The sequence below is a fragment of the Trichomycterus rosablanca genome, chromosome 16 (genome assembly GCF_030014385.1).
Source record: "Trichomycterus rosablanca isolate fTriRos1 chromosome 16, fTriRos1.hap1, whole genome shotgun sequence".
In the NCBI taxonomy this organism is placed as follows: Eukaryota; Metazoa; Chordata; class Actinopteri; order Siluriformes; family Trichomycteridae; genus Trichomycterus; species Trichomycterus rosablanca.
This window is the reverse complement of record NC_086003.1, coordinates 8,925,083-8,939,220: the sequence shown is the minus strand read 5'-3', so window position 1 is coordinate 8,939,220 and position 14,138 is coordinate 8,925,083. Positions and strand designations below refer to the sequence as shown.

General features: G+C 35.5%; 1 protein-coding gene across 2 annotated transcripts in view; it reads left to right on the top strand.

The window, feature by feature from the left end:
• The window catches only part of col5a1 (procollagen, type V, alpha 1), a 117,841-nt gene that overhangs the window by 66,261 nt on the left and 37,442 nt on the right, over positions 1-14,138 (top strand). For both annotated transcript variants that reach the window (XM_063012224.1, XM_063012223.1), the window contains exons 13-24: positions 2,796-2,888; positions 2,983-3,039; positions 3,131-3,184; positions 4,087-4,140; positions 5,262-5,315; positions 5,727-5,780; positions 6,058-6,111; positions 6,213-6,257; positions 10,119-10,172; positions 12,205-12,249; positions 12,416-12,469; positions 13,157-13,201. In XM_063012224.1, the coding sequence (XP_062868294.1) occupies positions 2,796-2,888; positions 2,983-3,039; positions 3,131-3,184; positions 4,087-4,140; positions 5,262-5,315; positions 5,727-5,780; positions 6,058-6,111; positions 6,213-6,257; positions 10,119-10,172; positions 12,205-12,249; positions 12,416-12,469; positions 13,157-13,201 (663 nt within the window). The remainder of the gene's footprint in view (positions 1-2,795; positions 2,889-2,982; positions 3,040-3,130; positions 3,185-4,086; positions 4,141-5,261; positions 5,316-5,726; positions 5,781-6,057; positions 6,112-6,212; positions 6,258-10,118; positions 10,173-12,204; positions 12,250-12,415; positions 12,470-13,156; positions 13,202-14,138) is intronic.

Sequence of the window (14,138 nt, the reverse complement as noted above, 5' to 3'; positions counted from 1 at the left end):
TAGAAGTAGTTGTAGTATTAGTAGTAGTTGTTGTTATAGAAGTAGTTGTAGTATTAGTTGTAGTAGTTGTTATAGAAGTAGTTGTAGTATTAGTAGTAGTAGTTGTAGTAGTAGTATAGAAGTAGTTGTAGTAGTAGTAGTACTTGTTATAGAAGTAGTTGTAGTATTAGTAGTAGTATTAGTAGTTGTTATAGAAGTAGTTGTATTATTATTAGTAGTAGTTGTTGTTATAGAAGTAGTTGTAGTATTAGTAGTAGTTGTTGTTGTTATAGAAGTAGTTGTAGTATTAGTAGTAGTTGTTGTTATAGAAGTAGTTGTAGTAGTAGTTGTTATAGAAGTAGTTGTAGTATTAGTAGTAGTATTAGTAGTTGTTATAGAAGTAGTTCTAGTATTAGTAGTAGTAGTTGTTTTTGTTATAGAAATAGTTGTAGTATTAGTAGTAGTAGTAGTTGTTGTTATAAAAGTAGTTGTAGTAGTAGTTGTTATAGAAGTAGTTGTAGTATTAGTAGTAGTGGTTGTTATAGAAGAAGTTGGAGTATTAGTATTAGTAGTAGTTGTTGTTATAGAAGTACAGTAGTTGTAGTATTAGTAGTAGTAGTTGTTGTTATAGAAGTAGTTGTAGTATTAGTAGTAGTTGTTGTTATAGAAGTAGTTGTAGTATTAGTAGTAGTAGTTGTTGTTATAGAAGTAGTTGTAGTAGTAGTTGTTATAGAAGTAGTTGTAGTATTAGTTGTAGTAGTTGTTATAGAAGTAGTTGTAGTATTAGTAGTAGTAGTAGTTGTTGTTATAGAAGTACAGTAGTTGTAGTATTAGTAGTAGTAGTTGTTGTTATAGAAGTAGTTGTAGTATTAGTAGTAGTTGTAGTATTAGTAGTAGTAGTAGTTGTTGTTGTTTTAGAAGTAGTTGCAGTATTAGTAGTAGTAGTTGTTGTTATAGAAGTAGTTGTAGTATTAGTAGTAGTTGTTGTTGTTATAGAAGTAGTTGTAGTAGTAGTAGTAGTTGTTATAGAAGTAGTTGTAGTATTAGTAGTAGTATTAGTAGTTGTTATAGAAGTAGTTGTATTATTATTAGTAGTAGTTGTTGTTATAGAAGTAGTTGTAGTATTAGTAGTAGTAGTAGTAGTTGTTGTTGTTATAGAAGTAGTTGTAGTATTAGTAGTAGTTGTTGTTATAGAAGTAGTTGTAGTAGTAGTAGTAGTTGTTATAGAAGTAGTTGTAGTATTAGTAGTTGTTATAGAAGTAGTTGTAGTATTAGTAGTAGTAGTTGTTGTTGTTATAGAAGTAGTTGTAGTATTAGTAGTAGTAGTAGTAGTTGTTGTTATAGAAGTAGTTGTAGTAGTAGTTGTTATAGAAGTAGTTGTAGTATTAGTAGTAGTAGTAGTAGTTGTTGTTATAGAAGTAGTTGTAGTAGTAGTTGTTATAGAAGTAGTTGTAGTATTAGTAGTAGTAGTTGTTATAGAAGTAGTTGGAGTATTAGTATTAGTAGTAGTTGTTGTTATAGAAGTACAGTAGTTGTAGTATTAGTAGTAGTAGTTGTTGTTATAGAAGTAGTTGTAGTATTAGTAGTAGTTGTTATAGAAGTAGTTGTAGTATTAGTAGTAGTAGTACTTGTTATAGAAGTAGTTGTAGTATTAGTAGTAGTAGTTGTTGTTATAGAAGTAGTTGTAGTATTAGTATTAGTAGTAGTTGTTGTTATAGAAGTAGTTGTAGTATTAGTAGTAGTTGTTGTTGTTATAGAAGTAGTTGTAGTATTAGTAGTAGTAGTAGTTGTTGTTGTTATAGAAGTAGTTGTAGTAGTAGTTGTTATAGAAGTAGTTGTAGTATTAGTAGTTGTTGTTATAGAAGTAGTTGTAGTATTAGTAGTAGTAGTTGTTATAGAAGTAGTTGTAGTATTAGTAGTAGTAGTTGTTGTTATAGAAGTAGTTGTAGTAGTAGTAGTTGTTATAGAAGTAGTTGTAGTATTAGTAATAGTAGTAGTAGTTGTTGTTATAGAAGTAATAGTTGTTGTTGTTATAGAAGTAGATGTAGTATTAGTAGTAGTATTAGTAGTTGTTGTTGTTATATAAGTAGTTGTAGTATTAGTAGTTGTTGTTGTAGCAGTAGTAATGATTTATAAAGCAGCCTTGTTTTCCTGCTACAGATGTGTTTTAGTTTTAACCTCTTGCAGTAAAAATATCATAATTTATGAAAATTATTTGCGTGTGTTTTATTAACCTTTATCCATTCAATAAAAATGTAACGGCACACACAGAAACCCCAATAAACTACTGACAAGGCGGTCTATAAATAGCTACAGGGAGGACACATTAGCGTTATTGATCGGTATGGGTCAGCATAAATATGGCCTATGTATGAATATGTAGAGAGTTCCCACCACAGGCCAGCCGCGACATATAATATGTTATACGGAAGAGAAGCCACAAACTTATAAGTGTAGCATTTACCTCAGTTACAACACTTAAACACTTAAAAGCTTGCTGTGCTAAATATAGTATGTAGAAAGAGAAAATACACAAATCCCTGCAGTTCTACAGCCTGCTTGCAGAGGAGTGTAGCATCCTTTCTCATAACAGTAGTCACCCTGTGTTGCCACTAGATGGAAGCCTAGTCACATTGTGTTTTTTACTTCTTACATTTTAATTGACAAACCTGTTAAGCCAAATAGTATTTAGGGTTTTTTTATATGAATCTATTAGTTTTCACGTTATCCTAATATTTGATTTGATACTTTTATCTTAATATAAAATAACTTTTGGTTTGTAAGTTTGCTTATTTGTTCTTTATCTTTTAATATAGTTCCGCATGAGTACAGGCGGAGATGCTGGCCATAAAGGACCTGCAGTTTCTGCCCAAGAGGCTCAGATGCAGGCCATCATGCAGCAAGCCAGGGTAACAAATACATGTACTCATCCATTAAGCAGGAAACAACACATAGGCACACCAACAAACACTTTAAATTTAAATTTTCTTTATTCCCCTAAAGTTGGCGATGAGAGGTCCAACCGGTCCAATGGGTTTGACTGGACGTACTGGACCTCTGGTATGTTTAAAATCTTTATCTCTCTTTTCCTGTCTATATCTGTCTGTCTGTCAAGTATGATTTTGCTCTTACATTGGTCTTGCTTTTCTAGGGTTCACCTGGAGTTTCTGGACATAAGGGTGAGAGAGGAGAACAGGGATCACAGGTAAGTTTTCTACAACGGCTCTTATATGTTATAATTTTTGTATTATCCTATTATTTCTCATATTATATTATCCATTATACTGGAACACTATTCAGCTTACCTGGACATGTTCTTTTTAAAACACTTTCCTCCATAAAGACGTTGGGATCTATTCTGACCAAAACCTTTCACCACAAACTTACTGTATAAGTCTGCAATCAGTCTTATGAACATAACCCAGGACCCTTTCTAGAATAAATTCATATAAACCACAGTTAATTTGCATATTTTTGATTAATTAAACTGCTCTTTTGTATATATTTAGCATTTTACATTAAGTCAAATTCTTAGTATATGAAAATGTTCTTTCTCTATTTCATTCCCATTCTGTATTTTAAACCTCATAGTTTTCACCATGGTAAATTTCTACAAAATCTCCACTGCTCTTAAATTCCACATTACCCATAGTGCCCTTTTGTCTTCATTCTACTTTACCTTTCCCTCATGTTACATTTTATACAAGCCCTCAAATTGTGCTAGTTTCTCACATTACAATATCCATAATTCTTTCTCCTTTATACTTTTTTCTTTTATCAAAATTATTTTTAAACCCTTACTTCACCTACAATATGTACTATATTAAATTACTCTCGTTTTGTACCATCCTCTTGTGTTACACTGACCACAGTCTATACTACTCTTTCATGTAACATTTCTTCTCATGTTATATGACCTACAATCCCTGTTTAATAATTATAATAACCAATAATCTCCAGTTGGGTTGCTGTTTAACCAGTAAGTTTGCTTTGTAATGCTATTACAATGTTAAAACACTTTACTATGTACATTAAGGCTATATTATAATAGCAATCTGTGTGTGTGTGTGTGTGTGTGTGTGTGTGCGTGTGCTTTATTCTATACAGGGGCCTCGTGGTCCTCTGGGCTCTCTTGGCCCTCCTGGAAAGCCTGGCAGAAGAGTGAGTAAATTTACTTGTCTATATTATATAATATTATATTGTATGCACTGTATATTTAGATAAATAAAGGGTGCATGGGTGGCACCGAGCCCACTACACATAGCGCACTACTACTGCAGAGATCCAGGGTTCAAATTTCAATGCTGCTGTCAGTGCCGGTTCCAACACCATAACAAAATAAGAAAACATTGAATTGGTCCACATCAGTTATGTGGACCAGGGTGATCTACTGTGAGGACACCTAAAATATGGTGGCAGCCAAAAAAATAAATAAGATAAGATATACTTTATTGATATTTTGTCATATATACATATACAAATGTACAGTACAATGAAATTCTTTCTTCGCATATCCCAGCTCTTTTGGAAGCTGGGGTCAGAGAGCAGGGTCAGCCATCGTACGGCGCCCCTGCAGCAGATAGGGTTAAGGGCCTTGCTCAAGGACCCAACAGTGGCTGCATAGCAGAGCCTGGATTTGAACCGCCAATCTTCCGGTTGATAGCCCAAAGCTCTACCCACTGTCCCTAATCAATAAAACTATTAGATGAATACACTCTCAGTCATTTATACATTCTGTCTTGCTGTTCTGTGCCATACCTCTGACCAAAATAGTTCTAAATATACACAAGAACCTCTAAGCTAAGCAAGCACATCTGAATTGTAAATTGTGTCTGGAGTGTTATTCTGCTGATTACCACTGGATGTCACCATAGCTTTTAAATGTCGTAGAACTAGTGAAGTGCTAAAGTTACGTAACCTGTAATAAGATTTTACAGCGAAATTAAATTTTCTAAGGAGCCCTGAAAATACACTTTTTTAATATTTTGGAAAATAAAATAAATAAATAAAAATACTTTCACCTACCAACATACCTACATATATCTGCTATTATTCACTTACGCTAACTTTGTTTTTTGCTAGTCATGAACACAAATAATTGTATGTATTTTGTTTGTTGGTTGAGGTATATGAGTTGTTTGGTTAGTGATATGGCTAATGTAAATGTAATTGTGTTATTTAGTGTGTTTATACAAGTGCAGTTTGTACATATTTCCATATTTAGTTAAGGTTATTGTGCTTGTGTTGGTTAGACTTTATTACTGTATGCATTCTTTTTTTAGGGCCGTCCTGGGTCAGATGGAGCCAGAGGCATGCCAGGACTAACCGGAACAAAGGTAGACAAATACATATTTTAATCAATATACACATACAAACACACACCCTAAATATCACGCTTACACACCAAATCGAAGTTGCACTTGTATGTGTATGTAGCTTTGAGGATAACAAACACATTGATCTGTGTCACAGCGATGATTCCAGAACTATAGCTCACTTTAATTAGTTACAGAAACATCTCTGCTTGTATGTAGGGTAGTATTTTCAATAGGAATTCTGCATGTAAATATATTACGTTTTATATATTATAGCTATATAAGTGTGGAATGTAAAAACAATAAAATAAAGGTGTTGTTAGTCATGTGACGAGCTACTAACCATTATAAAAGTACAACTTCTGATACAACAAACCTACAGTTTCTTTTAGCTATGTATGCCTGTATTGAATCCCTGTGTGTGTTTTACAGGGAGACAGAGGTTTTGATGGTCTGGCCGGATTACCAGGTGAAAAGGGACACAGAGTAAGTGGCATGTCATTATTTACTAATATTATAACGTTAAGTATTATGTAATTTACCAAAAGTCTACATCTGTGACAATGAATCATGTAGCAAGCAGGTTTTAATAAACTAGGCCATGATTCATCAGCATGAAAGTCTATAGCAGTATATATGAAACATTTAAAATATATGAAGAACTGCTGCAATATCAGTATCTTTAATATCTACATATCCATTTAACTTTAGCTTCTGTTGTTTATTCAATTTATGGATAAATAACCAAGTTTGTGTTTTTTAGGGTGAATCGGGGCCTCATGGACCTCCAGGACCCACTGGAGAGGATGGAGAAAGAGTGAGATTCTCTCTTTCACATTCCTTTATTTTCTTTCACTGTTTATATCTCACTTCTATTTTTGTTGGCTTGTACTAATGATAGCTTTTACTGTGCTTTAGGGAGATGATGGCGAAGTCGGACCTAGGGGTCTGCCCGGTGAACCAGTAAGTTTAGCGAAGTGTAATCCTGCTGAATGCACTGTTCAGAAACTAAGCTATTTATAACCGGAGATCTAAAAACATGCGTTCTGCAGAATGATTTAAAAAATATAAACCCTAATCAATGTGAATTGCCAAGTATTGTGAAGCCAAATATTTTATTATAAATTACATAAAAACCATTATATTTTGATATTTTTAATAGCAGTAAAGGCTGTGCAATGTAACATTAAATAAACATGACTAGTTCAAAATATATATATTTTTTGTGTGTGTATCCCTATGAACTGATCAAAAATATGCATAAAATATAATATACATTCTAGTTTATTAGACCACATACTTTTTTTGGAGTTGACTTCTTTTCTTACATGATACTAACAATGTATCATCATTGGCTCATATATATCTCTTTTGTGTTCTTGGTTTTTAGAAACTATTACTATTGTCAAACTGTAATTTTTAATGGTTTTACAGTATTATACTACCTCAAAACATACCAAAATAATAGAAAAAAACGAAGGAAAAAATTATTATTAAAACCTGTGTTGTATGTGTTTATTTGATTTGCTTTGACCTTGTGATAACCTTATATGGATAAATTAAGTGATTTAATACTGATAACTGGAACATCCTGCGTTAAATGTACAGTGGTACCTTGTAACTCAACATCCCCTAAACTCAAAATCTTTGAAACTCAACGTCCTTTGTCGAGAAATTTGTACCCTTAAACTCGACGTTTCCCTTAAACTTAACGTGTGCAACTGTTGCTTTGCTCAGCGCTCGGCTTGACTGGCGCAGTAAAACGTCATCAAAGTGCGAACATGAGACAAATGTGCATTTGTGTGGAATAACTGTCCAATTCACTCTGAAAGCTCTACATGTATCTGTGTTCAGCTGGATTTCTCCTGTTTCACTTTTAAACTTGTGTTACAGCTCGGGGTTCTGAGAAATTGTAAGAATCAGCTTTTCTGAGATAGTCTAAAATGCTTATTGTTAAAAAAAAAAAAAGTAGCTTAATGTGACTTAATGTATTACAAGAATGACATAGAAACACTAAACCTCTCTTAATTATTACTGATTATAAGTTCTCTCCGCTAATTAAGAAGCATAAGAAAACAATAAAGAAGTAAAGGTTTTATTGTATTTTGGATTGATTTTAACTGTTTTTTAATTGTATTTTTGTGTTTTTTTTCCATATTATATTTGTGTTATTTTCAGTGTAAAGTGTCAAAAACAACCCCATTATTTTACATTAGCCGAAAATATATGCAGTTCCACGGGACCATGGAACGCATTAACAGGTTTTCCATACATCCTTATGGGGAAATTTACCTTAAAACTCAACGCCTTTTAAACTCAACGCCAGTTGATGTTGAGTTTCAAGGTACCACTGTCATTTTTTCCAGGATCATGCGTACAGATGAAAATAGGAAGTGGGTAAGAAAGGAGGGGTTATACAAGCTGTAAGACCGTATTTATACACAGTGCCCACTAGGGAGTGCTCCAAACTCCCAAACCGTCTTAAATAATGAGATGGCGTCATAAAAAGTGCACCAAACTTTATTATACATAAAGTTATTTAACAAATTTGTATACTACATACTACATATACAACAGTATATACTGTGAATTTCATTTAGTTTCTGATTAACAAATGAAATATCCAAAAGTTGTGTATGTAATTTCCTGAGAATTACCTCAGACTGCTAACTATCTACTGTCTAAGCCAAACATTATACAGTAAGGTAATGGAAACGGATTTAAATAGTAAGATAGTTAATCACAGCTGTTTAATGCAGTATTTGATGGCAATGTATATATTTAAAATTTGTAAGTATATATTTTAATACAGTGTTACCTTGAAACTCAACGTTAATTGGTTCTGGGAGTGGTGTTGAGTTTCAAGATATTTTTTACCCATAAGGATGAATGTGAAACCTGTTAATGTGTTCCATGGTCCCATGTAACTGCATATATTTTAGGCTAATGTAAAATAATGGGGTTGTTTTTGACACTTATACACTGAAAATAACACAAATATAAAAAAACACTGAAATTCAATTTGAAACATTTTTACTTCTCTATTGTTTCCTTATGCTTCTTAATCATAGAGATGCTTGATCTTGGAATACCATATTCCATTCAGTAAAGGTGCATTCACATGAGAAACAGCACAATTGTCCTGGCCAGAAGAGGTTGATCTTCTATGTTGGGCCATCCGTTTCGACCATCACTGAACCGGGGAGGGAGCCTGAGAGTACAACGCCGTAATAGGAGCTTTACCCCAATCATGTGTGAAAGACACACATGACCATTGTAATTAATGGTCATTGCGAATTGCATATGGACCTGATCACCGGTTCCATTGTTATGCAAATCAACTGCATATAAGGTTGGGGTATTCAACACCAGCTCAGACTGAAGAAGTCATTCGGATTGAGTGACGAAACGTATCTCTACAACAAACTTGTGTCCAGATGAACTGATTCAACTTTGTGGATAAGCGTTTTAGACTCTCAAAAAAAAGCTGATTTTTACAATTTCTCAGCACCCTGAGCTATAACACAAGTTTAAAAGTGAAACAGGAGGAAAATCCAGCTAAACACAGATACATGTGGATGCTTTTAGAGTTGATTTGACGGTTATTCCACACAAATGCAGATTTGTTTCATATGCGCACTTTCGCTTTTTTATTGCACCGTTTAAGCCAAGGGCTGAACAAAGCGGCTGGTTATTGTTAATTTGAAATTAAATAAAAAATTATTTTAAAGAAACTGAACATGTTGAGTTTAAGGGTTTAAATTTCTCGACGAAGGGCGTTGAGTTTTAAAGATTTTAAGTTTAGGGGACGTTTAGTTACAAGGTACCACTGTATTGTGTTATTCAATATTAAGTATTAAATGGTCTCAGTTGTTCTTAGCACTTATAGTACTAATAAAATGAAACATAATGAATGCATTAAAGACAGAAACAAATAGTTATCAGTTACTTTTGATTTTAACAGATATCATACACCTTTTAATTCGATAATAAAAACATGATTTTGAATTGTAGAATGTAATATGCTGTTTTGTTTGTTATATTGGTAAGTTTATTCACAGTATTATGTCGTCTAGGTATGTTGACGTACTTTATAATGCTTCTGGTGAATATACAGTTTAAAAATACTTAAAAGTAGTTTGCACCCTTTAAAAAAGAATGTAGAATTTGCCTGTAAACATATACAGCAAGTTTACATGTGAATAATTCTAATTTTATCACGTTTTATCACATATGATTACGCATTGTATAAATTTTCATGATTTTAGACACGTATTATCATGTTGTCACGTGACAGCCATGATAATATGCAAAACTTAGGTGGATTTTTGATACAAATTTATAATAATAAACATTTAATACAAGTTGAGGTTGTATCAACTGTAAATTCTACAGTTAGGTTAATATAAAACTAGGGATGTAACGATACACCCCTATGCGATGCGATTCACGATACTGGGTTCATGATAAAAAAAAAATCTTCATATGCCATCGCCATTTTACTAAAACAGTGTAGTGACAGCGTTGCCAGGTTAGGCGTAAATCACTATCCCTTAACCTTTAAATTTTCACCCATTTTGAATTAAGCCCAATTTGGCCGGAAAACCCCAAACCTGGCAATTCTGTGTAGTGACGTCAACCAGGCGAGGTGGATAGCGCCAGTGTTCTCTGCTGTTTAAAGTGAATATCGTGGCATATTTGCATCAATTATTAACTGTCTTGTGGTGCATCGTTACATCCCTACATAAAACTGATTATTACATCATAATAATTAATAATTATTTTCATACATTGTCTCTTTTTTATTTTTCTTTCTTCTTTTAGGGTCCCCGTGGTTTGTTGGGACCCAAAGGACCTCAAGGACCTCCAGGTTCTCCTGTAAGTCTCACAGATTAATGTTTTTGCTATTATGCAATAGTATTCTCTTATATTTTATGATTATAATTTTAATTATGGGTGCTCGGGTGGTTTAGCGAAAAAATTTTCTGGCCCACTACCGCTGTGATCTTAGAGGAGATGTCGACCTGGTCAGGTGTCTGCATGCACGTGATTGGCTTTGTCTGAGGGGGAAAAAGGCCAAGGCTTCCCAATGGATTGGTGTCCTGTGGGGTGTTTTACTGCATTGCGCCCTGTGATTTGAAAAAAAGGCGGTAGTAAAACATGTAAATGATGATGATGATATTTATATACAGTGTATCACAAAAGTGAGTACACCCCTCACATTTCTGCAGATATTTAAGTATATCTTTTCATGGGACAACACTGACAAAATGACACTTTGACACAATGAAAAGTAGTCTGTGTGCAGCTTATATAACAGTGTAAATTTATTCTTCCCTCAAAATAACTCAATATCCAGCCATTAATGTCTAAACCACCGGCAACAAAAGTGAGTACACCCCTAAGAGACTACACCCCTAAATGTCCAAATTGAGCACTGCTTGTCATTTTCCCTCCAAAATGTCATGTGATTTGTTAGTGTTACTAGGTCTCAGGTGTGCATAGGGAGCAGGTGTGTTCAATTTTGTAGTACAGCTCTCACACTCTCTCATACTGGTAACTGAAAGTTCCAATATGGCACCTCATGGCAAAGAACTCTCTGAGGATCTTAAAAGACGAATTGTTGCGCTACATGAAGATGGCCAAGGCTACAAGAAGATTGCCAACACCCTGAAACTGAGCTGCAGCACAGTGGCCAAGATCATCCAGCGTTTTAAAAGAGCAGGGTCCACTCAGAACAGACCTCGCGTTGGTCGTCCAAAGAAGCTGAGTGCACGTGCTCAGCATCACATCCAACTGCTGTCTTTGAAAGATAGGCACAGGAGTGCTGTCAGCATTGGTGCAGAGATTGAAAAGGTGGGGGGTCAGCCTGTCAGTGCTCAGACCATACGCCGCACACTACATCAAATTGGTCTGCATGGCTGTCACCCCAGAAGGAAGCCTCTTCTGAAGTCTCTACACAAGAAAGCCCACAAACAGTTTGCTGAAGACATGTCAACAAAGGACATGGATTACTGGAACCATGTCCTATGGTCTGATGAGACCAAGATTAATTTGTTTGGTTCAGATGGTCTCAAGCATGTGTGGCGGCAATCAGGTGAGGAGTACAAAGATAAGTGTGTCATGCCTACAGTCAAGCATGGTGGTGGGAATGCCATGGTCTGGGGCTGCATGAGTGCAGCAGGTGTTGGGGAGTTACATTTCATTGAGGGACACATGAACTCCAATATGTACTGTGAAATACTGAAGCAGAGCATGATCCCCTACCTCCGGAAACTGGGTCGCAGGGCAGTGTTCCAGCATGATAATGACCCCAAACACACCTCTAAGACGACCACTGCTTTATTGAAGAGGCTGAGGGTAAAGGTGATGGACTGGCCAAGCATGTCTCCAGACCTAAACCCAATAGAACATCTTTGGGGCATCCTCAAGCGGAAGGTGGAGGAGCGCAAAGTCTCGAATATCCGCCAGCTCCGTGATGTCGTCATGGAGGAGTGGAAAAGCATTCCAGTGGCAACCTGTGAAGCTCTGGTAAACTCCATGCCCAGGAGAGTTAAGGCAGTTCTGGGAAATAATGGTGGCCACACAAAATATTGACACTTCAGGAACTTTCACTAAGGGGTGTACTCACTTTTGTTGCCGGTGGTTTAGACATTAATGGCTGTATATTGAGTTATTTTGAGGGAAGAATAAATTTACACTGTTATATAAGCTGCACACAGACTACTTTTCATTGTGTCAAAGTGTCATTTTGTCAGTGTTGTCCCATGAAAAGATATACTTAAATATCTGCAGAAATGTGAGGGGTGTACTCACTTTTGTGATACACTGTACATTTATATGCATTGATCATATATTTATATTTAAAAACAACAATGCCTCACAGTGTTACTCTATATTCCTTTAATAGGGTGTGACAGGAATGGATGGCCATCCTGGTCCCAAAGGAAGCATTGTGAGTATTATGCACAAAAACACACAAAACAAATGATTTCCTACTAAATCTGTAACAATTCAAACTTACACATACAAAAAATATTACAATCAGACGCCTGTTTTGTGAAATACCCACTCATACACACACTGATGTGGAATTTACAAAATACCTTTTTCCCTCATAGGGTCCTCAAGGTGAGCCTGGCCCTCCTGGACAGCAAGGCAACCCTGGTGCTCAGGTAACTGCAAGAACACACACACACACACACTTTAGAACTGACTTACAACTGATGGTTTAAATGGAGACCAAATAGAGCAGGTCTGTCAAACTCATTTTCACAGAGGGCCACATCTGCATTGTGGTGGCCCACAAAGGGCCGATTGTAACGTATCCTCCAGTTATTGCAGTCTGCCTTTTAAATCTTGGACAATTTATAATGCCAAATTTATACTGTATATTTATAATGTATATCTACATTTATTTTGTACTCCTTTACCACAGACACGGCCTCATAACACAAGAGACATACTGTTTTTTTTTCTTGAAGCACAAACTTGTATTCACTTTCACTTTCATTTAATTCCCTTCCCTCTGCTTCAGTTTTCTCTTCTTGTACATTTTGGGATTATTTGTAAATATTTCTCAACATCACTTGTTGGAAAACCGCCTCAGTTAAACACTGACGTCACGAAATCGGCATGCATTGTGGGAGATGCAGTTTATGTACAATTTTACAGTGTATTTTAAGACAATCGTACGTCTTTTAAGCTCTTGCAGGCCACATAAAATGATGTGGCAGGCCGGATTTGGCCCGCGGGCCTTGAGTTTGATGCATGTGAAATAGAGAGTTAAGTAGAAAGCAAAAGTTAGAATAATGTTACTTTGTAGCAACACAGCTGCTCTACTAACTGAATTTCTCTTGCAGGGTCTTTCAGGGCCTCAAGGAGCCATCGGACCACCAGGAGAGAAGGTTTGTGTTATTTTTATTAATAAAGCGATAATTATGTCTGACAAATTTGTTAATAAATGTAAAAAGACCTGAAGATTGATGATTTTTTGTCATCTTAGACTTGCATTTACACTAGCCAGTCATGTTTTTAATCTGTGGGTGTGTAGCAAGTACTGTTGTAATTGGTTAATAACACTGTTATCACAAGTCTTAAGAAATAGTGGTGGCCAGTGTGAAAGCTAAAAAATAATGTTTATTATTACATTAAGAACTGAGGTTATAAAAGTAAAAGATGCTGTTACGAACACAGGTACAGCACATGGCCTCTTTGTGTTTTTGTTACACTCCCCTCTTGTCTCAGTTTCCCCCCAGCTGTTCCTCATTACCTTATTAGTACTCAGTGTATATAGCTCCTGTGGTTTGCAGTCCTTCTTGTTAGTCATTGTAATAATCTGTCAGTCCGTTGCACTGTTATATTGCTATCCTGTTGTATTGTCTCGTTAGACTTGTTGAGAGTTAGCCTGTCCTTGCTCCTGTCATTATGATATCCTTTCCTTGTCCTGTTTGTCATGTTCGGAGATGAGTAAGCCTAGCATTAGCTGTTAGCTTAGGGCTTAGCTTTCCTGTTTTCCATAGTAAGTGGTTAGAGTGACTTAGTCTAGGCATCTGATCTAATGTCAAGCATTAGATCAGTGGTCCCCAACCACTGGGCCGTGGATTGGTACTGGTCCGTGGGTCATTTATTACCGGGCCGCACAGAAAGAATAAATAATCAGAGATCGCTAGAAAAGCAGTTTTTACTAGGGTGTTATTGTCTCGTATCACCCCTAGGTGGGGGCAGCGTCTCGTTGCAGCGAAAAAAGCTCATTTTCAATAATTTGTGACTAGTATTGCTAAATCCTCCCGTCCCTGCCGGTCCATGAAATTATGTCTTATATGAAACCATGGTGCAAAAAAG